The sequence below is a fragment of the Garra rufa genome, chromosome 2 (assembly GCF_049309525.1).
Source record: "Garra rufa chromosome 2, GarRuf1.0, whole genome shotgun sequence".
Classification (NCBI taxonomy): domain Eukaryota; kingdom Metazoa; phylum Chordata; class Actinopteri; order Cypriniformes; family Cyprinidae; genus Garra; species Garra rufa.
The window spans coordinates 67,968,053-67,992,343 of record NC_133362.1 but is presented as its reverse complement, the minus strand read 5'-3'; the positions used below and the strand labels follow the sequence as shown (position 1 = coordinate 67,992,343).

Genomic DNA, 24,291 nt, shown 5'->3' with positions numbered 1-24,291 from the left:
CAGCTGAGATAGAAGAGTGCTGTCCCGTGCTGTTAGCACATATCTGTCACAGTAATCTGCCACACGTGAGCGCAGTTTCCTGCATTAGGCTACATTTAATCCATTACATAATCACTATGATTGAGATGTGGTGTTCGTTTAATGTTTAATTTATGTGTAAAGTATGCACAGTTCGCATTTATATGAATTGTGTTAATGTAGAGCGCACAACCCAGTCTCACGGAGCGCATGGTGATGTCCAGTTTTGAAGTCTTTCCTTTGCAAGTAAAAAGTTTTTGAAAAGGCCTAAAATGTAGGCCCTAGCCCAGCTCTTGTCGAACAGCTTATCAGAATACTTGGTAAGAGTCTGACCCGAGATAATTTGTGGCCACTTCTCCCAAAACAGCTTATTTTACGACTTTTTCAGCTATTAAAATAGTTCAGTTATAGGCCAAATGGCAATGTAATTATATTTTGTTTCAGTTTTTTATTAAGTTAATTTAGAAAAACGTTTGGAGCATTTTTTTTTGTTAAATATACGTTTTTTTATTTGATTTTTAACGACCAAGCGGCCAGTGGCAGACCATGAGTTGATATGCTTGATCAATTTAGCCTTTTTAAAATCATCACAACTTGCCAAAAATAAAATCTATAGATATTAAACAGTTCAAGCATATCAATAAGTTAGTTTAAACATTTAACCTATATGTGCGCTGTAAGACTCATATCCTATCATTTGTGCGGAGAGTGGATGCTAACGCGCGCTTTACAGGACATGGAGGCTCTAGCGTGATCACATGCATTGCAAACATCTTAAAATACGCTGACTTTTTTGCTTGTAAAGGTAAGAGTAGTACATTATTCGTAACTGTAAAGGGTCTTTGTTTATTTGTGTGCACTCACAAACAATATCTACTTTTACTATAAAGAAAACAAAGAGGATGGGCTGTCTTGGTCAGGAACAGGAATCTTTAGGCAATCTTTAGCCTTTTATGTGCGCTTGTTCGCTGATTTGCGGAACTCTTGAAAATGCGCTGAAGGCGTGCTCTCTGCTGCCCGTTGGGCTCGGGCTGGAATGCAGGGCTCTGGTCACTTGTATTAATACTTCTGTTAAATGTGGTGTGTACCAGAGCTGATTTTCTTTAAAAAAAAACACACACAATTTCTTCATTAAGTAACTTTGACGTCATGAATATCGATTATTTTCTTAGCACCCCCACATATTGGTCTAGCCCCCCGTTAGCCTCGTTAGAGAAAATATTCTGGTGCCGTGGCTGCCTGCAGATTAGAAACCATGGCGGTGAAGAAGGTGACACACTGAGTTTATGCTGTGGACATTGCACGACATGAACATAATGCAAAGAATAATTCCATGGTAATTCCATGTAAACCAGCGTGAAGAGCTTTGCTCCTGACATGTAAACATCATAATGCGATTAAGTCCTTACTCTGATTATTGAAAATAATCGCATTATTCGTGCGCATGTAAACATAGTCAATGACTCAAAGAAAAATACATTTTAACAGCCCCTTTTTTGCTGCCTACTAGCGCAACAATGTAATCTATAAATCTTTATTTGAAGTGTCAAATAACTTTCAAATGGTGATTTTCTTCTATTATACCATACATATCAAAGTTTATATCCAAACTAAAAACTTTTATCCCAGTACTTCTGTGATTATTTGATTCACACAGTTGTCAAAGGTTGAGGAATGAAACAGATAAATCGTTGTAGTTTAGTAATAGACTCAACATTGGTGTTCGAATCATGTTCGAGATCTTTAACAATCTGTTAAATTAAAGTGCTTTGTCATGTTGGTGGTGACACCCCTCTTGTAACAAGATAATCTTAGATTAGCAAGCAAGGTCCTGGCAGATCGCACACAGGAATTGATAGGTTTCGATTTACAGCAAGTGTCCGATTTCTGGCCTTAAGAATCCGATTCTGAATTTGGAGAGTAAATGCTTTTTTTGTAAATGTAGTTTCAGTTATTCCTACATGTATTTTTCTTAAATTTAAATTAAATTGTAGTACAACAGTTGCTGGTGAATTATGAATTGTTTGTGAAAACAATCATGCACTGATTTCACACAAATTTGCGCATACTCTTGATTACCCAGATAGCACACATACGTCTGTTAAAGATCTCTTGATCTGGAAAGCATCTGCTGTGTACAAACATCAGTAAGATGTAAGTTTTACATACATAAACATCTTGATACATTTAATAGATGACCATTTGACATCTGATAGGAAATGTCCGATAGACGTATTGCAGATGAGTAAACTACATCTTGCAGATGTCTTTTAGATGTAAATGCCGACATTATATAGATGTCTCCGAGATGTACGTGTATCAGTGTGTGGAATGGGACCCACCGTCTATCAGGGTAAACATATTGAAGCATAAAGAGGATGTAATATTGAGCCCTGTCACTCCATAATTGTGTTTGATGAGATGTCTACTCATTTATACAAAGCAAAGTGGTAGTGGTCAGATACACTCAATGCTAACAATGGCATTAAACCATGCCAAAAAAAATAAAAATTCTAACTGTCTAAGAGAATGGTCTATAATTAACCAATTCTCCTGAGTCAAGAATCTCCTTAAAGCATTAGTTCACTTCCAGAACAAATATTTACATATAATGTACTCTGCCCCTTGTCATCCAAGATATTTGTCTTTCTTTCTTCAGTTGTAAAGAAATTAAGGTTTTGAGGAAAACTTTTCAGGATTTCTTTCCATATAATGGATATGTATGGTGCCCTGAGTTTGAACTTCCAAAATGCAGTTTAAATGCGGCTTAAAAGGGCTCTAAACAATCCCAGCCAAGGTAGAAGGGTCTTATCTATCGAAACAATGAGTTATTTTCTAAAAATTACAATTCATATACTTTTTAACCACAAAATGCTAATCTTGGTCTTGCTCTGCATGAACACTGTGTATTCCTGTTTAGCAAACAATTAGAGTATGTTGAAAAACTTACATCTCATTTTTCTCCTCCACTTTCAAAATCGTCCTACATCACCGTTTTACCCTTTTTATTGTAAATTGCGTTTCTGTTGCGAGAAAATGAGATGGGAGTTTTTTGACCTACCCTAACTATCATAAACAGGAATACACACAGTTCATTCAGAACTAGACCAAGACAAGTATTTGCTGTTAAAGGGTATATAAATTGTAATTTGTAAAAAATGAATAATCGATTGTTTTGCTAGGTAAGACCCTGGGATCGTTTAGAGCCCTTTAAAGCTGCATGTAAACTGCATTTTGGCAGTTCAAATTCAGGGGAACCAAAGAAGTCAATTATATGGAGAAAAATCCTAAAATGTTTTCCTCAATAAAAATTTCTTAACAACTGAAGAAAGAAAGAAAGAAAGAATATGAATATGATTGGTTTTGATGTTTACATGTATGAATGTGATGTTTTGCTTTGTGTCATTAAAAAATTGTTTTGATCTCTTTTTGCGTTAGACCTGATGCTTCTGAAAAAGGAGAGTGAAGAGCTGAATGAATCCAAAGACAACATTCAGTATGAGAAACATCTTGATTTCATAACTGAAGAGAACTTAAGTTCCTCACAGACTGAAAAGACTACACACAAAATAGTTCAAAAGACATGGTTTGGAAGTCTTTTTTTTTATCTGCCAACAATGTGGAATTATTTACAATACAAAAGCAAGCTTTGAAATCCATATGAGGATTCACACTGGAGAAAAGCCGTACACCTGCCAACAATGTGGAAATAGTTTCTCTAAAAAAGAAAACCTTAAAGCACACGAGAGAATTCACACTGGAGAGAAGCCTTTCACCTGCCAACAATGTGGAAAAAGTTTCGTTTCGAAAGCAGTCTTTCAAGGACACATGAGAATTCATGCTGGAGAAAAGTCTTACACCTGCGAACTGTGTGGAAATAGTTTCCTACGAAAAGGAGACCTTGAAAGCCACATAAAAATTCACACTGGAGAGAAGCCCTTCACATGCCCTCAATGTGGAAGGGGTTTAACATGCAAACAAACTCTTAATGCCCACATAAGAACTCACACAGGAGAGAAGCCTTACACCTGCCAAGAATGTGGAAAAAGTTTCGTTAAAAAACCAGACTTTCAAAGGCACATGAGAATTCACACAGGGGAGAAGCCTTATACCTGCCCTGAGTGTGGAAAGAGTTTCACTCATCAAGGAAACCTTAAAGTCCACATAAGAATTCACACTGGAGAGAAACCTTATACCTGCCAACAGTGTGGAAATAGTTTCCTTCGAAAAGGAGACCTTGAAAGCCACATGAAAATTCACAATGGAGAGAAGCCCTTCACATGCCCTCAGTGTGGAAGGAGTTTTAAACGTAAACAAACTCTTAATGGCCACATAAGAACTCACACAGGAGAGAAGCCTTACACCTGCCAACAATGTGGAAAAAGTTTCTCTGTAAAAGTAAACCTTGAAGCCCACAAGAAAATCCACTCTGGTGACAAGCCTCACACCTGCCAAGAATGTGGAAAAAGTTTCGTAAAAAAAACAGACTGTCGAAGGCACATGAGAATTCACACAGGAGAGAAGCCTTTTACCTGCTTACAGTTACAGATGTAAAAAAGAATTAATTGTGCCATCACTGTGGAAAAACAGATATAGCAAACCTTGAAATTCACGTAAGAATTTACAGTGAAGAGAAGTATTTCACATCAGTGGCGAGCGGTGACTTTTTTTTTAACTGGGTATGCTAAGTTAATAAATAAATCATGGATTCAATCATCATTCATTCAAGGGATTTGTTCACAAATGCTGATTCATGCAGTAAATCTTGAGTGAGCCATTGAATCATTCATTTAAAAATTTCATGCGATTTTGTTTGGTGTCTGTATTATCGTTAGAATTGTGATAGAACCACAATCTCCATTAAAAAAACCTTCAGTTTATCCGGAATCATGCCGCTCTATTTTTCACAAAACTCTCAAACGAGTCCACTTTTTATGTAGCCTGCTGAGTTTTGTTAATGATATTCAGCTGCATCTGAATGTTTTGCAAAAAGAGACAGAATAATTATGTTTGTTATAATTCTTTAATCATATTTTAATTGAAACTGGGAATTGAAAAGAATCAGAACCCTAGAAACAAGGGTCTTTCTTTATTTAGCAGATGCTTTTATTAAACCTTCTTCCAGGTTGCATCTAATAATAATAATAATACGTTTTTTTTTTATAGCGCCTTTCTGCAAACTCAAGGTTGCTGTACAGTATCAGAACACATAAGTATTACAGCAAGGGAGAGAAAACAAAAACAAAACATATATATAGACAAGTACAGTTACAGATAAAAAATTAGGAACCAGGCAGGGTTGGGGCCATTCATGAATTGAATTGAGAATGAATGGTAAATTCCAATTCACTTCCTGGAATGGAATTGGAATTGGAATTGCATGCAGCTGACAGGAAATGGAATTGGAATTGAATTGGAATGTCAGGAAACAGAATTGAATTCAAATAAATTCCACTTGAGTTGCTAAATAAAATAATTTGACTTGATTTGCTTAATAGTTTATAGTACATTAAATATTGTAAATCACATAAACAAACATATAAAAGAAATACAAAGTACTGTATGTTTAGTAGGGGTGTGAACCTACAGTGGTCTTACGGTTCGGTTCAATTACAATTATCATGTCATCGATTCGGTTCAATACAATATCTCGACGATGCACTGCATACTCATTTTTCAATTTTACTTCAAATTTATTTTTCTTTTCTATTTCACAATGACGTAATGCGTTTTTATTTGATTAGATTTTTTTTGTCAGACCACTTGTAAAAGTGTAACTGTTCTATCGATTTTCTATTTGGGTAGAGAGGCCTGGAATTTTTGAGAATCCAAGTTGATGCCCAAAAATTCAATGGAAGTGCTGGGGCCTAGGGTTTTGTCTTGGGCGAGGGGAATCCCGAGCTCTGCGAAAAGCTTTTGGGTAGTCGTAAGATGTGCGGCTGCGAGGGAGTTGGGGGGGGGGGTGATCAAGAAGTCATCCAATGTGGTGATTATTGGGAGAGGATCCAGCAAATTGCCTCTGACAACATGTCAAAAATTTTAGGGCTGCTTCTGCAGCCGAAGGGGAGGCGGACGGCAAAATAAAATTTATTCTGCCAGCGGACGCCGAATAGGTGCCAAAAATCAGGGTGAATGGGCATGACATTAAAGGCAGAGGTGATGTCGACTTTGGCCAACCAAGCACCGCGACCTGCTTTTTTAATCAGGGAAATGGCTTGGTCGATGTCATGATAGTTGAGAGCGAATTCATCGAGCGGGATGAGGCTGTTAATGCTTGGAAACGGGGAATTATGCGGGGATGATAGATCGATAATTAGCTGTTTTTTACCTGAAAATTTTCTGGTAGCAATGCCGATGGGACTGACCCGAAAAACGCTGAAGGGAGGGACGGAGAAAGGACCAATCATGAAGTTTGCCTCTAATTCTTTTTTGATCTTTTTTGATTCTTTTTTGTGGTCGACTGATTAGGGTTCGGCCAGAGCAGACTGGAGATTGGGGCAAATGAGGCTTTTGGAAGGGAGACTTTCGACACCAGGATTAAAGCCGTGTGAGAGACCTGTTAGGATGTAATCTGTAAACTGGGAGTCAGGATGAAATGAGGGGGTGGGGGTGGTGAGGGTATCCATAAGGCGTGGGACGTAGCTGGTAGATTTAGGCTGAGAAGGTTCGGGGCGGGCGGGGGTGGGGGGGGGGGGTGGATGGGTTGACAAAAGGGCAAGTGGCGGTGGAGTGAGAAAATGAGCGACAGACTGCGCACGTGATGTTTTGGCAGCCTAAAAACACCCTACTATGGAGTTCGGGATCCAGAGCTCCCCAGTAAGGGCACTGGTTCCATTGGGCGACCCGGATGGCGCATTTAGCTGAAAAAAAGCTTGTGGTAGGTATAAAAGTGAGATCCCCCGTATGACAATGCGAGCTCAGCGATTATAGCGAGGTAGTTGCTGAGCTCGCGTCTTCTGTGGGGAAAGGCAGTGCAAATGACTTCTGCGTAGTGAGTGAAAGCAATGGTGAATTCAGCGAAAGACAAAATGCGTGACGGATTGTGCTTTGAATTTTTTAAGATGACTGAAAAAACACCACAATTAATTTCGCGATCAGAAGAAGTGTGTGATATAGGAGAGAGGAGTGAAAAAAGATCTACGTCCGCACCTGAAAGGATCTGGTTCCTGATGGTAATGGGTACGGGGGTGGTTTCAGGGCTAAGGCATTAGGGGGAATGGGCAGGGGTGTCGCAGAAGCAAGTGAGAAGGGAGAGCGGGTTTGGGCGGATGAAAAACAGGCTGCCGGTATTGCTTGTGGAAGCATGTTTGCGCTTGGAGCGACTCCTGGGAATAATGACAGAGAGGGGAGGAGGTGGACGGGGGCTTGCGTCGTGAGCAGCGGCAAGCATGCGCCGGACGCAAAACCTGTAAAGGACAAAGGAGGGAAGAGGGGAGGGATGGCGGGCGCTGGGGCATGCGCCGTTGGTGGAGTGATATTCGCGTTGGAGTGAGATGGCGGCGCTGCCGTCCATGGGAAAGCAAGGGGAGTGTGGTGGGGTGCGGGCTGTGCGTGGGGATTTGCTGTCTGTGGCAGTGAGCTCGCGCTGACGCTGCGACTTGGAGAAGCCGTGGAGTGGCGCTTAAGGCCGTGGGTGACGGGCTGGCGTTCGGCTGAACGCGGAAGGGGGCGAGGGCTGGCGGCCTCGGTGACCGGGGCACGTCCTTAACTCGCAGAAGGTCTCCTGGCGCGCTCTGGCCGGGAGCCCGTCCCTGCGGCACTTGCGGATTGGTCTGGCCGAGTTTAAGGGGCTGAACGGCGTGCACTCGTTCTGTCCGCCTTGGGAGGAGGGGTAAAACTGGAAGCATCACCCAGTTGAAGGGAAGCGTGCAGGTCGAGTAGATCCGCTTTGGTAGCTCGTCGCGGGATGATGACGCCAGCGCTGGTGAGTGTTTGCCGCAGTCCTGCTACGGTCCATTTCCCTGTAGCTGGGACGGAAGATGGCTGACGCCTGGGAGGTGCCGTTGATGGCGTGGCTTGGCGTCGGCGGATGAGAATGGCGGCGGTGTGAGAGGGCCTGCGGCCCCGTGGTGCAGCCATGGGCTCCGTTGGATGATCCTGCTGGGCGGTGGTGGCTTGCGTTGCGAAATCAACACGACTTGCATTAAATAAAATCTATAGACATTAAAACACTTGATGCATTTCATAATCTTAATTTAAACATTTAACCTAGGCAAGGCAAGGCAAGTTTATTTATATAGCACATTTCATACACAATGGTAATTCAAAGTGCTGTACATAAAAAGGAATTAAAATCACAATGGCATAAAAATCATAAACATTTAAAATAATAAGATAACCTAGATAAATGTGCGCTGTTAGATGCATATCCAATCGTTTTTGCGGAGAGTGAAAGCGAAAGCGGGCTTTGCAGCTGACATGGAAGCTCAAACGCGGTGGAAACCTAAAATACACCATTTTTGTTGATAAAAGTAAGGCATAAAAAGGCATCATTCATAACTGCAAAAGGTCTACTATTATTATTTATGTGCGCACTCACAATATCAACAAAACATTATATTTGTGTAAAACGGTGCTGAGCCGGATAGACACGCTCAGTGCTTTTAGCCAGTCTTTTTAACCAAATAAAAATAGTGTTTCAGTCCTTTAAATGAATTACTAACAAAAAAAGACATTTGTTAAATGCACACTGATGTTTGTTAGTTCGTTAAATGCACCAGTGTGTAAAGAAAGTGGCAATAATCCTTTCAGTTAAAATCTGAAGACTTATTTTATTCATGTGGTGTACTCCCCTCGTTAGCCCAACCCCCTCCCGGAAAATCATACAAGCCCCCTGGGTCGCGTGTTTTGGCACTGGACTGAGTCCGTTATAACCGGTTATGGTCTATTACTGAACCGATACCGAATCGTCCTTGTCTGCATCGCGATGCATCGTAAAAACGATTAATTTTGACACCCTAATGTTTAGTATGTTAAGCATGATCATTTCACATGCCAAATTTCAGGAAATGATGATAATTCGATGTAATAAAAGGTGAATGAAATACTTGAATGAAAATGACATGTGTGTTGAGACATAAATTATGTGGTAATCATATATTGAATGTATAGTACATCCAGAAACTTATCACCATTGTCATTCAATTATTAATTCATAATGTACAATTCTCATTTATATTTACTTGCATTTGATCAACTCTATTTCATACATGGTATTTGTAAAGCATCATAAATAAAGTTCAAACGTATGTCTCTAAATGCAATCACAAATAAATGCTCAGAAACAGCAATAAATGGAATTCAGTGGAATTTCCCTGAATTGAATTCCACTTCCTGTAATTCCAATTCAATTCCAACTCTGTTTCTTGTAATTGTTGTTGAATTCCAATTCCTTCTTTGAATTGGAATTGTTGAGTTCATTCCTGAATTGACCCCAACCCTGGAACCAGGCATGAAACAGATGATGTAGTCAGATCAGAGAAGCAAGAGAGGAAAAGATATGATTTAAGGTGAGTTTTGAAATCCTGTACTGGGGGCGGAGATACAAAACGCTTGTCCACCAAACAATGCTAACCTGTAACAGGATTAACAGCAGACAAGTTTCTGAAAAGCGTAGTGTGCGAAGTGGGGAGTAAGTGTAAAAGAGATCAAAAATATATAGGGGGTGACAGGTCCATAAAGTGCTTTGAAGGTGATAAGGAGAATCTTGTATTGGATACGAAAATGAATGGGTGGCCAATGACGTGTTTGTAGGATGGGAGTTTTGGATATATTGAATCTTATTTAATGTTGTGTTTGGTAGACCACAGAAAAGAGAATTACAGTAGGCAAGATGAGAAGTAATGAAGGCATGGACCAGTGTCTCAGCATCAGTGATATTTAAGAAGTGGAGTCAAAGAACACAGGATACCAGGTATACTGAAAGAACACTTTTTTTTATTGAAAGAACAATGATTAAGAACTGACAGTCTGGCTTGAAATTGTTACTCCAGGTAAAGGCATTCCCAATGTTTTGGCAGAGGGTGGATGTCTAAAGATAATCTCAGAGGAACTGTTGCCACATGCCAATGAAGCAGCTGACCTTTATGAAGCAGAACTAGGCTAGTCACTGACCAGACATTTAGTGTTTGGAAGTGATCCCTTTTCTTCAGGGAGACAAAGAGAACGTGTGGAACACCACTTTGCAGAACTGCACCCAGATATGGAAATATGCTACAACAATACTGTGAACGGTGACTTCTCATACTTTAAACTAGCTCTGCTGGATCTCATTGAAACAACAAAAAGATACACAACATGACCCATAAATAACAGAAAAGGTAGAGAAATTACATAAACAAATTTGTTTAGAGTTTAGTCAACAGAAACTATGTCTTTCAGAACAGAAAATGCATCAGAAAGGCCTGTGACTTCATAGACATTGGTGTACTCTTGTCTACATTTAAGACACTGGCTAGAAGTTTCATGCCACTGCAGCACACATACTTTGCATCCCACAATGCTCCGGCAACAGACTGCAAACATTGGCTCCTGGAAGGGTCCTGTGAAATAAGAGATTCAATAAAGTTAGTCTTACTCATTTCGTCTGGTTAAACGTTCCAGTTTTTCCCCACTCTTATACAATATAACAAATTCGAAAAAATAAAAAAATGAAAACAGCTGCTTTATACCATAGAAGCAGCAACTGAACTATTATTTTTCCATGATTCTTATGGTAATCAATTTGGCAAGTATAAAACAACTGCTATAATATCTGAAGAATACACTTTTAAGGAAAGCACTGATACTGGAACATGAGGGTGAGTAGATGACAACTGACATTGCGGTTAATTTTCTTGTCAACTTCAGTCTCCATCATAAGTTGAGATGTGTGTTGAGTACTTAACCATTTCTAAAAATCAGTAGGGAAGAAAAAAAACCTGAATGTACCTAGGTCTCTTTCGTTTGCTATTTTGTTGAAATCTTAGAAATTCCTCCTCTGAAACAGCAAGTATTTTGCGAGCATTTCGCTTCCAGTATAATGAACCTGTAGGTAACATATGACTAAACATTCAAGTGTCAAATAAATAAATTAAACCATAAAAAAAAAAAGTATTAATTACTATAACGTATGCTGCATTAAAAAAATTTTGTAATGAAATACCTTTGGTTCCTTCAGACTGCACTATTTGATTACCCTGAGCATCTTAACTTGGCAGGTGGTCTGAGCAGTTGACGAGGCATGTGGGGAATCCCGGTTTAGGATGAGCTGACGCGATGCGACGTGCATCCGAGAGGACTGGACAAGGATCAGGACTGTCATTCTCCATTTCAGTGAGCTTAAAGTTAGAGCCGTTCAAATGAAGAATGACGTTGACAAATTCTACAAACGGAAGATCAAGAACGGGTATATCGCAACGGATTGTATCCTTGTCCAGCCCCAACAGAAACACAACGCTGATTGAAGCATCGGGCCAGCTCATCTGATGATATACACTGTAACAAGATTACTGTGAAATTTACAGCAACTTACTGGCAGCAATTGGCAAGTAAGTTGCTGTAATATATTCCACAGTATGCTGACTGTAAGTTTCATCACAGTAACTTACTGTACTACTGTAATTTTTATACAGGGAATATCACAGTACCATAATTGCATTCAGATTAATAGAATGCTCTTTTTGAATGAATTAATCATGAATAAATTAATTTTTAACAAAAAGTAATTAGTATACTGTACTATAATGAACATTACTGCTTTAATTGTGTGTAGTCTAAAAAGAAGACACAGTTTTTGTCACAAAAATACCATTTATTGACTTCAAATTGTGAAAATACATAAAATAGCATAGCATACAATACATTTCAATTTTGTATTTTTCAGTGTGTAAACATTTTTTTATTTTGCATAAACCTAAAAATGTATAGATTCTAACTATAAAATCTTTAGCTCCAGTACAGGATATACATCAAACATTACATGACAAACCAGAAAATAGTTTTCATTACTGCCGCTTGTCAGAGAAAGTATTAACAGCATCATAAAATAACAGCAATATCAATTTATTTAATTTTTAGTTAAGAAGTTAACTTAGCAAAGTGTTTTCAATATATTTTTTTATATCAGTGAAAATAAACAATTAACAAACAATTAACATTTATACAGTGGTGGCCAAAAGTATTAGAACACTGGTATTTTCACCAGCTGAAATCTCACAGAAATTCCACTGGATTATCACAATTAAGGGCATAAATTTATGTTTGGATATTGATTTATTTATATTTATGTAAACTGATATTTCCTACTTACACTACAGCAAAAGATAGAAATAACTGACTTAAACCCATGTTAAGCTGGTAAAAAACACTAGTGTTCTAATAATTTTGGCCACCACTATATATATCAGTCTTCATATATCACAGACATCAATTAAGCTTATCTTTTGGTATTATTTCTTCAAAGCATTTTAAGTAAAACAGCTCTATATGTAACAAGTGCCAACAGATGACCAAAAATGGGATGCAATAATTCTGGTTTCTGCATGTGATGTTCAGCATGAATCCTTTTTTCTTTCCTGAGATGGGCATGAGCTGGCATCATTGTCCTGGGCTGGAGTCTTCTTCCCTGCAGTAAAAAATAAATAAAAATGTTATTAATGTGGAAGTTTATAAGCAAAAATGACAGCTTAATTTTATTTTAAAATATAGAAAATCAGATAGGGGTCTACATATCATCAAAATATTTTCAATACACAAATATCATTATCAACAAACATCAAGGAAGGAATTCTATTTCACTATTTACAGGGTATCTACTGAATTATTTAAATATCAATTTATTGGCAATTTATGATAATTTTTAAGAGCTGCACAAGTAAAATAAACACAGTATGAGTGGGTTGGACAATGTACGGTAACATATTAAGCCATAAAATTACATACAGTTCAGATAAAGGTTTTCACCAAAAAAAAAAATTGTATACAACGGTATTTCAGCCTTTATACCATTAAAAAAGATAAATCAAGTATATATAAATGTAACTGTCTTAATTGTTTAGATATTTAGAAGGGAACTTTTCACATTTACAACTCTGTGTTTTCTGCATAAAAAACATGGGTCAATAACTAATAATTTGACCATAAACAGCTGAAAAAATTTATTGGAAATAAATATGCATTCTATGTCACTAGGGGGCGCTTTAGGAGCGCTGAAATATTACGGTTTCCCTAGTAACGGTTCTATACAAAGCAGCTCCGAACTCATTTAAGCCGTTTTATCAGGCATTATATGTTTACTTTAAGGTTAAGTTTAAGACTAAATTAAAAAGCCATCGACACGATTCTGAGGACAGTCGGTTCCCCTTCAGATACATTCATATAAAGACACGCACATATCATTGCCTTTTGAAGTTTAATCCAGCCCTATCGCGATTCTTGTCTGTTTGTCCCTAACAGTAAAAGACCTTATAAAATTATAATTAGGACTTTTCTTATACTGTTTAACGTATTAAAAACTTTGTACGGTCTTAAATGTGAACTGAATTGAGGAGTTTTAAAGTACCTATAGGAGCCCTCTATTTTAAAATAGCTGGTGAAACATTTGCCAGCCCAACTGGAAAACACAATAGCCCCAGGACACTGGGCTAGCGATTTTGCAAGCCCTGTAATGTAATGTATTATAATATCCAAAAGACAAACGATGCATTGTGACAGCGGATATGTTACTAACATGTAACCATTAAATAACAAATATAGACGGAGGCTTACGAGACCATGATGTCTTTTAGTCTGAGGCCGTTTCGCCTTCAGCCCTAGTCCTGAGTGACGCAGTTTTGCTGAGAACGGATGGTGTTTAGTTTGAGGCGCGAAGCCATTTTAACTGATATTACGCACAGCTCAAGTAAAAAAACACAAAGTCCTATGAAAAATGTCGTGCGGTTTTAACGCCTTACCTGTTTCTGCATTTCGTCAGTATTAAAGCAATATCCATCGCGCAGTATCTAGCAAGAGAAAAACACATGTGGCTTCAAACAGCTAATCCACAAACACACAGACGCAATTCCAGATTAAATGTATACAGCCATGTCAGTTCTTTACCGAAATAATGACTTGAAAATATATCAAAATGTAATGCTTTTTGCAATAATATGCGAACACTTACCGGTTAATGTGGATGTCCGCCCGGTACCACCGCTCCCTCTCACGGTCGACTCTCTCTCCCGCTCTCTGAAAGTTAAACACGTATAACGTCTCGAGTGAAAACTGTAAATATAACAATAATGACCAAAAATATGGAAAAATAAAGAGCAACTTTACCTTTCTGAGGTCAAATTGGAAAAAAATACGCCCATTACGTCGGTTAATCCAGCTGAGAGAAAAATGCCGATCTCAACTACTGCAATGTAGGGGTGTAAATCGGAGCCTTCAAGACGATTCGATACGATACCGATTTCTTAAGCCAACGATTCGATTATTTTCGATACTTCAGAATTCCCTGTGATACGATGCGATTCGATCTGATTCGATTCAATATTAGATATTTTTACATGATATCTATTAAGTTTCAAATAAATCAACAAAAATGGTAAATAATTTGCCTTTTATTGAGAATACAGAAACAGTATTCTATTCACATAATGTGTATGTTCCACTAAAGCAGTCGTGCTCAATGCACTGCAAATAGAACAGCAAATATAAGTTACTGCATCTACAAAGTGCAATCAGATAAATTGTAATAAAAAATAAAAAACTTATAGTGCAGGTCTACTATTGCCAATTAGCCTATTCATCGTTTTAAAAAAGTTTCTTTCATACAAAATTGGTTACATTTTGAAAATACAATTTGCATCTTATTAAGAGGTAATGGTCACACATCTTCTGCAGTAGATGAACTGCAAATAGAATACTAATCCACAAAATCAGTTCAAAATCATCGCTCTTGAAAGTCAGACAAAAACGTGAGGTCTGTGAACATGAACAACATCGGACTGTGAAACGAAAGTAACGCGTGTGAAGAAGAAGACAGTGAGGTTAGTGCCACCCGCAGCTTAGGAGTAGGTAGTACGCTTAATACATCGGAGCAGACAGTAAAAGAAAGGTCGGAACGGATTCTAAAAATAGACAAGTGAACAAACAGGCGGCAAAATAAACACATTAATCGATATTCTTGCGGACGAATCGATGCATTGAATCGGCGGCTGCATAATCGATGCATCGATACGAATCGATTAATATTTACACCCCTACTGCAATGTGATTCACAGGAAAATATTATTTTACTGTAGAATTTCCCGCGGTTGTATTTTTACCCATGATGCATTGCCGATTTACAGCAACTAACTGTATACATATTCCACAGTATGGATTTGTTCATTTTACAGTAATAATGCTGTGAAAACTACAGAAATTTGTTACAGTGTAGCTCGGCAAATTGAACCACATCCCTCTCCAACTCCCGACCACCCTGTCGCAAACTCCACAGCTTTTCATCAGCAGTCATTGTCATGGTGTCGTCTTCTGTCACGTGTTGCTGGGAGATGAAGAGCCAGAGAGAAGACGTTTCAATCAAACAATGTGTTTTAATAAAGACAAACTGGGAATCCAAAGAAACACAACAATACAAAACTTTAAGACGACACAAAGCAAACTGAGAAACACACGACTTATAAAGGGTGAGACTAATTACAAGACCAGGTGCAGACGATAATTAAATCATCACAGAAAGGCAAAGGAAGAAACCAAAGTTAACTGAATGACAGGGGGAGACAAAGGGAGAAACCAAAGCAGAACAGTCCAATAAACAAAACACAAGGAGACATGTGAGAGTGATATGTTAATTTTGTTGTAAGTACTATGCTAACGATTTACCCATCTGTCGTAAATTATCTGAAAAATGGCATATCATGAAATAATCAAACAGAACCATTTTTATTATATTTTAGATAAAATACATATTGTACATAACAGGTTTTATCCTTAATTTGATATCAGTTTGAAGTCTTAAATCTAAATAAGTTATTCCAAATTTGAAGTTGATATGAAAACAAATTTGAAGTTGATATGAAAACAAATTTGAACATGGTGCTTAGTGCATAAGTAAATAGTGAATAAGTGCAGAGTGTATAGTGCGTCATTTGGGGCGCAGATCATGTTTGCCAAAGAAAACATCTTTACCTTCACCAGTCAGCCCTTACATTGCAGTACACACTACAAAGTATTCAAAAGCTGTTGATGAATAAATAATGAATAAATAATTTACAACACTTTCTGCATCCCCTAATCTAAAGTGTAAACTACTCATCAGTTGTAAATGTTTTACAAACCTGCCGGTTACAGGTTGTGTGGGTGTCAGGTGGGTATACACACTGGGTGAAAGACCTTTGAATAATGAGTAAAACATTTACAACTGATGAATTGTTTACACTTTAGATTAGGGGATGCAGAAAGATTTGTAAATGGTTTATTCATGATGCGATCTTCAGTGAAGGATACACATTTAAATGATTGATATTTTATTATTTTTAAGTGACAAATAATATATTAACTAGTAACAGATTAACCACTTACTAAGGATCTTTTTGATTATTTCATGATGCAATTTTTTAAGATAAATTACGACAAATTTGTACATTGTTAGCCTATTACTTAATAATCATTTGTGAACATATAATCATGTTTTGTAAATTATTAGTTCATCATTATCTAATCACTTGTAAATGATTTATAACTTAATCTACAAAACATATATTAAAATACTAACACATCACTTTTTAATCACTTATGAATGCATAGTCATGTTTTGTAAATGATTAGTTCATCATTAACTAATTACTTGTAAATAACTTATAAATGAATTAGCAAAACATACACAAATTGTTAGCATATCACTTATTAAACATTTATGAATGTTTTGCAAATCATTATTTTATCATTAACTAACCACTTATAAATGACTTACAACTGAACGTTATTATAAAGTGTTACCAAAAAAAAACAGCCCAGGTTGCATTTTAGCAATAGTTATCCTTTAATGTTGAAATCTTATTTTTTATCTTTCTTTTTCAAAAGTGATTTTGATGTAAATAATTACATTTTTAATTCGAAAAAGTTGATTAGAAAAGTAATTTTCTAATATATATATATTTTAAATAATTGCCCTACTAATTGTAAGTATATTAGGAATTCAATCATTTGACAGACTTGGGTAAAACAGTTTGAATGTACTTTTATGAATGTACATATTACTGCTGCTAAAGAATTTGTTTTATGAAATAATGTTCGGATATCAACGCAAAACCCACTTTTAGTCATATTTATTGATGTGTAATACAGTTGGGTCAATATCACTATAAAGTGCCCTTTGTTGTCCCCATCACAGTCATGGAGTTATTTTGGCCATTTTGTGTAATAGTACTATTCTGGTTGGATACAAGTAATGTATAAGTACTTTAATACACGTTTGTACAATAATAATTGCATTCAAGTTGGCTATTTTATTCCACTTTCTTCTAATGCATCACTGCCCTTCTCTTGTGTCCCTCATGCTGGACAGCAGATATCAACCAAGGCTATAAATGATAAAATAACACATAATCAAACAAATTTCCACTTTCCCTTATTGTTGCCATTAGTTAATAGCAAATAAAAATGGTTTTTGCCATTTTATTTGTATTTTTACAAAAAAATATCTTCTGTCATGATCGGGGCTGTGGGTTTTCCCTCAGCCACCTGAGGTCGCTGTTTGCACTCACTCCTCTGATTCTTCACGTCTGTTTTGTCATTAGCACTGATCACCCACACCTGTTCACAATTACTATCAGGACTATAAGTATCATCTCCACTCACTCTGCATTCATGTCTGCATTGTCTCGTGTCATGTTTGTTTCCATGTTCTTGAATTTCTTGACTTAAGTTTATGTTCTAGATCTTGTTTATTTTGTGTTTTAGTTCTTAGTGTGCCGTGTTGGCCTTTTGTTTGTTTATTTGTGTTTAATTATATTAAAATCATTTCTTCACCTGCATTTGGACCCAGACCTCCTAGTATCACGTGACAGAATGCAGACATCCACAGTGGGTCCAGCGGGTGAGAGGTCTTTCGAGGCGGCGTCAGCCGCTCGCTTCGAGACCATCTACGCCTGTTTGGCGGCGATGGATGCCCTTAGTGCTGAGGCGGCGCGGACACGCCCCTACTTTATGGCGAGGGCAGAAGCGTTTTTTCGAGGGAGGGCGTCCGCTCTCTCTGTTCCGGACGCGGCGGTGACCGCTCTCTCTGTTCCGGACGCGGCGGTGACCGCTCTCTCTGTTCCTGACGCGGCGGTGACCGCTCTCTCTGTTCCGGACGCGGCGGTGACCGCTCTCTCTGTTCCGGACGCGGCGGTGACCGCTCTCTCTGTTCCGGACGCGGCGGTGACCGCTCTCTCTGTTCCGGACGCGGCGGTGACCGCTCTCTCTGTTCCGGACGCGGCGGTGACCGCTCTCTCTGTTCCGGACGCGGCGGTGACCGCTCTCTCTGTTCCGGACGCGGCGGTGACCGCTCTCTCTGTTCCTGACGCGGCGGTGACCGCTCTCTCTGTTCCGGACGCGGCGGTGACCGCTCTCTATGTTCCGGACGCGGCGGTGACCGCTCTCTCTGTTCCGGACGCGGCGGTGACCGCTCTCTATGTTCCGGACGCGGCGGTGACCGCTCTCTCTGTTCCTGACGCGGCGGTGACCGCTCTCTCTGTTCCTGACGCGGCGGTGACCGCTCTCTCTGTTCCGGACACGGCGGTGACCGCTCTCTCTGTTCCGGACGCGGCGGTGACCGCGCTCTCTGCTCCGGACGCGGCGGTGGCCGCTCTCTCTGCTCCTGACGCGGCGTTGACCGCTCTCTCTGTTCCGGCCGCGGCGGCGACCGCTCACGTTCCTCTGGCGGCGGCGTCAGCTCACGTTCCTCTGGCGGTGGCGTCAGCTCACGTTCCTCTGGTGGCGGCGAGGCCAGCTCACGTTCCTCTGGTGGCGGCGAGGCCAGCTCACGTTCCTCTGGCGGCGAGGCCAGCTCACGTTCCTCTGGCGGCGAGGCCAGCTCACGTTCCTCTGGCGGCGAGGCCAGCTCACGTTCCTCTGGCGGCGAGGCCAGCTCACGTTCCTCAGGCGGCGGGACCAGCTCACGTTCCTCAGGCGGCGAGGCCAGCTCACGTTCCTCTGGCGGCGTCCGCTGACGTTCCTCTGGCAGCGAGGCCAGCTCACGTTCCTCAGGCGGCAGCGTCCGCTGATGTTCTGCTGGCGGCGAGGCCAGCTCGCGTTCCTCTGGCGGTGAGGTCTGCTCACGTGACTCCGCTGCATGGGCCTGGCCCGCCATCCCTCCCCCTGATGCACCTTCCACCGTTCCTCCTCCCTCCAGAATTTTGGTTTTGGGAACGTCTGGAAGCCGTTCCCTAGAGAGGGGGTACTGTCATGATCGGGGCTGTGGGTTTTCCCTCAGCCACCTGAGGTCGCTGTTTGCACTCACTCCTCTGATTCTTCACGTCTGTTTTGTCATTAGCACTGATCACCCACACCTGTTCACAATTACTATCAGGACTATAAGTATCATCTCCACTCACTCTGCATTCATGTCTGCATTGTCTCGTGTCATGTTTGTTTCCATGTTCTTGAATTTCTTGACTTAAGTTTATGTTCTAGATCTTGTTTATTTTGTGTTTTAGTTCTTAGTGTGCCGTGTTGGCCTTTTGTTTGTTTATTTGTGTTTAATTATATTAAAATCATTTCTTCACCTGCATTTGGACCCAGACCTCCCTTACTCACCCGTGACAATCTTCAATTTCATATGCGTCCCTGAACTTAATGTCCACCCTGTCATTATGGGTCACTTGGCCCTTTAATTACTAATATGATGCAATCAGTGACATCATCACCAGAATGTTGACATATTTGAACTGAGATCAGACCAACAGCACCAAGAAGAGAAAGTACTTCCTCTTATTTTTCATGTATATCATCATTATATGTTCATTGTTTAATATGGTCACGCATAACATGTCCACCCTGTCGGCGTGAAAATCTGAAAAGTTTAGGTATATTTGTCAAAATACTTCAAAGTCACCTTCAAGTTAGCTGGTTTTGCTAGCTAGTGTCCCACCATGTGCTTAATAAAAGCAGATTAGCTAAAATTGTCCAACCTGTCATTGTCCACCCTGTCATCAAGGCTGTTATGACAGGGTGGACATCAACCGCTGAGATGGGTAACATAAGACTACATATCACATTTAATGACAATATAGAAACAATAAAACTGATTGTGAAACCATATTTTACTGTATTTAATGTGTGTTAATAGAATACATTTATTTTGAGAAGTATGGGACTTAATGGAGCTGAGATAGCAAGGCGTTACAGAGAGCGCCGAGATGCAGATTTAGACAGAAGAAAGCAGTATCTTGAGCTGTGAAAATATGTGCAAACGTGTGCTTTTGGAACACTTTCATGTGCATTCTGTGTGAATTCCCATGTGAATCACATGTGATTCCCATGTGAAACCCATGTGAAACCAGTGGAATAACATGTGAATCCCATGTGAAACCCTTGTGATCACATGTGAAAAACATGTGTATTCACATGTGTATTCTAGGGGTGTGACGAGACACTCAGCTCACGAGACGAGACGAGACACGAGATTGGGTTCACGAGATCGAGACGAGACGAGATTTTAAGAAAACTAAAACAGACTTTTATTTAACTTAGTTGCACAAGCCTTAACATTCAATGGTCTTCTTCTTTTTAATAAACTTCTTAATAAACTTCTTCCTCTACAAATTGAAACTAAAATGTTATAAAAGTTAAAATAATATTTAAAAAATAAATAAGAAATACAATTATATATTTCTCCTTTTTTACAAAGCAAACAATATGTGCAAAACAAAAAGTTCTTCTCTGTCAGTACAGACGGCAAATAGTGCAAACAGATCCTGATCAAGTATGTCACTTCTTCCTCTACAAATTGAAACTAAAATAAAATGTTATAAAAGTTAAAATAAAATAAATAAAATTATATATTTCTCCTTTTTTCAAGTGCAAACAATATAAGCAAAACAAGAAGTTCTTCTCTGTCATTTACAGACTGAGATGTATCAAGTATGTCACTGACAACTACACATCCATGTTCTTTTTTAAGAATATTAGCATGTCCACATTTTCGGGCAGTAGTTGGGATCTTTGCGCATTGACTATGTCTCCAGCTGTGGAAAAGATGCGCTCACTGCTCGTATTAGCCGCGCTGTACGGCATTGTTTGCTTGCAGTGTCTGCATATTGTCCGTGTCTTATCACCTACTCTCTTGCCATTAATCATTTCTGTCGGGAACCCAAAATGCTGCCAAACAAAAGATTTGAACGTGGTGGGGGCATCTTCAATTTCAATATCTGTATTGTCCGTCATTTTGCTGCTTCTTGGATCACGATTTGAACGTGGCGGGTGCGTAGTAAATAGTAATGCCTGTGTTTTCCGGTTGCTTGTTGGATAACAAATCTCGCGAGACAGAATTTTAATGCGACGAGCAATCTCGCCAAATTTCATCTCGCGAGATCTCGTCACACGAGATCTCGTCACACCCCTAGTGTATTCCCATGTAAAACATCTATATTATAAACCTGCTTGTGTTACAATGTTGTGATAGTGAAATTTTAGAATAGAATTAGATAAATAGGATGAAGCTGATTGGTTGGTTCATGTCACATGACCCGCGGTTCATTATGAGCGCGCAATCCACGCATAGTGCGCGTCTACATTTGAAATAACAAACTTATGCGCGCCGCGCAAAAGACACTATGGCTGTGTCCAAATTCAGGGTCTGCATCCTTCGGAGGACTTATTTGAAGGATGTTACGTCACAGTGCTGCGACGAAGGCTGTCCAAATTCATAGGATCCTTCAAATGTGGCCCACAAATACGTCCTCCTTTTCCCCGAATTGGAAGGATGGGTCTGGTGGATCCTTTCCCGTCCTACCTATCCCATAATTCCTTTCGGTAGAGCGCTTCCGAAATTTTCAAATAATAGCGGACGAAGCGACAGGTAGTAATGATGTAAGTTTTAAAAAAATGGCGTTTAAAAAAACATTTTTTTACAGCGGTTGTCTAGTTTGGCCTTTGGTTTTAGCGTTAAGCTTATTTTTATTTATTTTTTACATTTGTATGTTTATATGTTAAAAAAACTTCTCTTTCGTAAACTAGCTTCTTTCTTACTGCCTGTGTGAATATCCCCTTACACACAGCTAATTTCTTGTTAGTGATTGAAGCTGTTTTTAACGCTTTTAGGGATGAAAGAGCAGTTCTTTTGTTTTGTGCAGTACAGACAAAGTTCTTTGGTACAGCTAACCTTACTTCTTGCTTAGCGCTGTCATGGTTGCTAGGTGACCGAATATGAGCAACGGGTAGGGGATGGAACTGAAAGAAGGGTAGGCTGTCCAAATCCACAGACACCTACTTCCAGGTTTTGCTAGTGATGGGAAGTTCGGATCATTTTACCGACTCGGATCTTTGAGTCTCGTTCAGCAAAATGAACAAATCTTTTTTCGAGTCATTTTGTTCATTTCGTTCATTTTACCAAAATATAATTAAAAAGCTATGTTTTACTTCCATAACATATGTACTGCTAATACAAACGTTCATCACACTACAAACAAGACAAAACTATTAGAAACAGAAAAGAATAATTCATTGTTTACCTGGGTCTTCAGTCTATGATTAGCTCCCTCACTTCTATCTGTCCGGGTTGAGTCGTTCGTTCATCACGTGACAGCCCCGTATTAACTTTACTAACGCGATCTGAGCCGGAAAAAGAATTGATTAGTTCATCTCTCGAGTCTCGGGTTTGAGTCGTTCGTTCGTCACGTGACAGCCCCGTATTAACTTTACTAACGCGATCTGAGCCGGAAACAGAATTGATTAGTTCATCTCTCGAGTCTTCTGGTTTGAGTCCTTCGCTCATAGTTGCGCAATTGCGCATGCGCGACTGAACGAATCACTCCCCAAGACGACTCGTTCTTTCCGAGTCACATTAAAGATTCGTTCAAAATGAACGAATCGTTCAAGAACGACCCATCACTAGGTTTTGCGGTCTTCAGAGGACCCCTCCTCCTTCAACCGGGTAGGAAGGATCCTAAGGAGGATGCAGACCCTGAATTTGGACATAGCCTATATGTGAACAGCCCCTTTAGCTGTTGCGATGTGGAGCGGAAACTGTCATGTCCGGCGTAGACACGATGTAAGGGTAATTTTTTTAGTCTAAATCATATTTATAACGCTTATTTATATTTTACATTTCTGATGGGACAAGTCGGATCTCTGCGCACGCGCATCATTCAAACCATAACGGTCAACATCCACTGTAAGCTGAGGAGAAGGTAAGCAAAATTAGCTTGATTTCCTAGTTTTTCACATTTAATGTTTAATTTCAGTTTTTATAGCTGTAATGTGTTGTATTCTAGAACATTGAATACTTTTCTGCTTCATATGTTTGTAACAGCTTTTCTACTTTTTCTACTTCTACTGCTTCATATGTTTGCGCACCCCTCGATGAAACAGGCAAAAACTGAGGTAAATCAATGTTAAACTTCAGTTCATACAAATGTTAGTTGTTATAGTTAATTGTTTAGTTGTTTAAAATAGCAACTTAAAGGAGAAGTTCACTTCCAGAACGAACATTTACAGATAATTTATTCAATAAGTAAAGTATTAACAACAGTGTTGTGAATAATCTGTTTCTGCTCTTATTTCGCCAACCAAAATAGTTTAAAAGACCAGTCAAAGCAGTTTTTTTGTTCTCTGCACAGCACAGAGGTGTTTTGTTATTGAATTGAATGAGCGATTTGAAAGAATTTCTTGTTTCGTTTTTGAATGAATCAAAATTGTTAACCTTATAAATAGTCCACTTTGTGTTTGTTTTTGCTATTTTGATTTAGTTATTTTTTGATTAAACACGTTATTTGTGTATATGTCTGAGTAGAATATTTAAAATCGCGTTTGTTCTGGTAACATCACAGTCAACCTTATACACTTGTATTAATAGGAATTACACACCCGGCCATTCCACTGTCCATCCTGTGTGATTGGCTTTTTGAGAACCTTCAGGTGAGTCTCCTTGTGAATAACACTCTATGTATGTAATCAAATACAAAAGTGTTTTTGCTCATACTGTTGTTCATTCAGTGTATAAATATTTGATTGCATCTGTTACTATATCTGTGTTTTTGTTCAGACCACTCACCCAAAATACAAAAATCTGTCAATTACACACAAAATTTTAAAAAACAATTTTTTTCC

The 24,291-nt window shown here is 39.2% G+C and overlaps 1 protein-coding gene across 1 annotated transcript in view; it reads left to right on the top strand.

The window, feature by feature from the left end:
- Window positions 1-24,291, top strand: part of LOC141326062 (uncharacterized) — a 629,392-nt gene that overhangs the window by 340,675 nt on the left and 264,426 nt on the right. Inside the window, 4 exon segments of the mRNA XM_073834763.1 lie at window positions 3,662-4,568; window positions 7,216-7,426; window positions 9,821-9,890; window positions 10,011-10,118. Of these exon segments, the coding sequence (XP_073690864.1) occupies window positions 3,662-4,568; window positions 7,216-7,426; window positions 9,821-9,890; window positions 10,011-10,118 (1,296 nt within the window).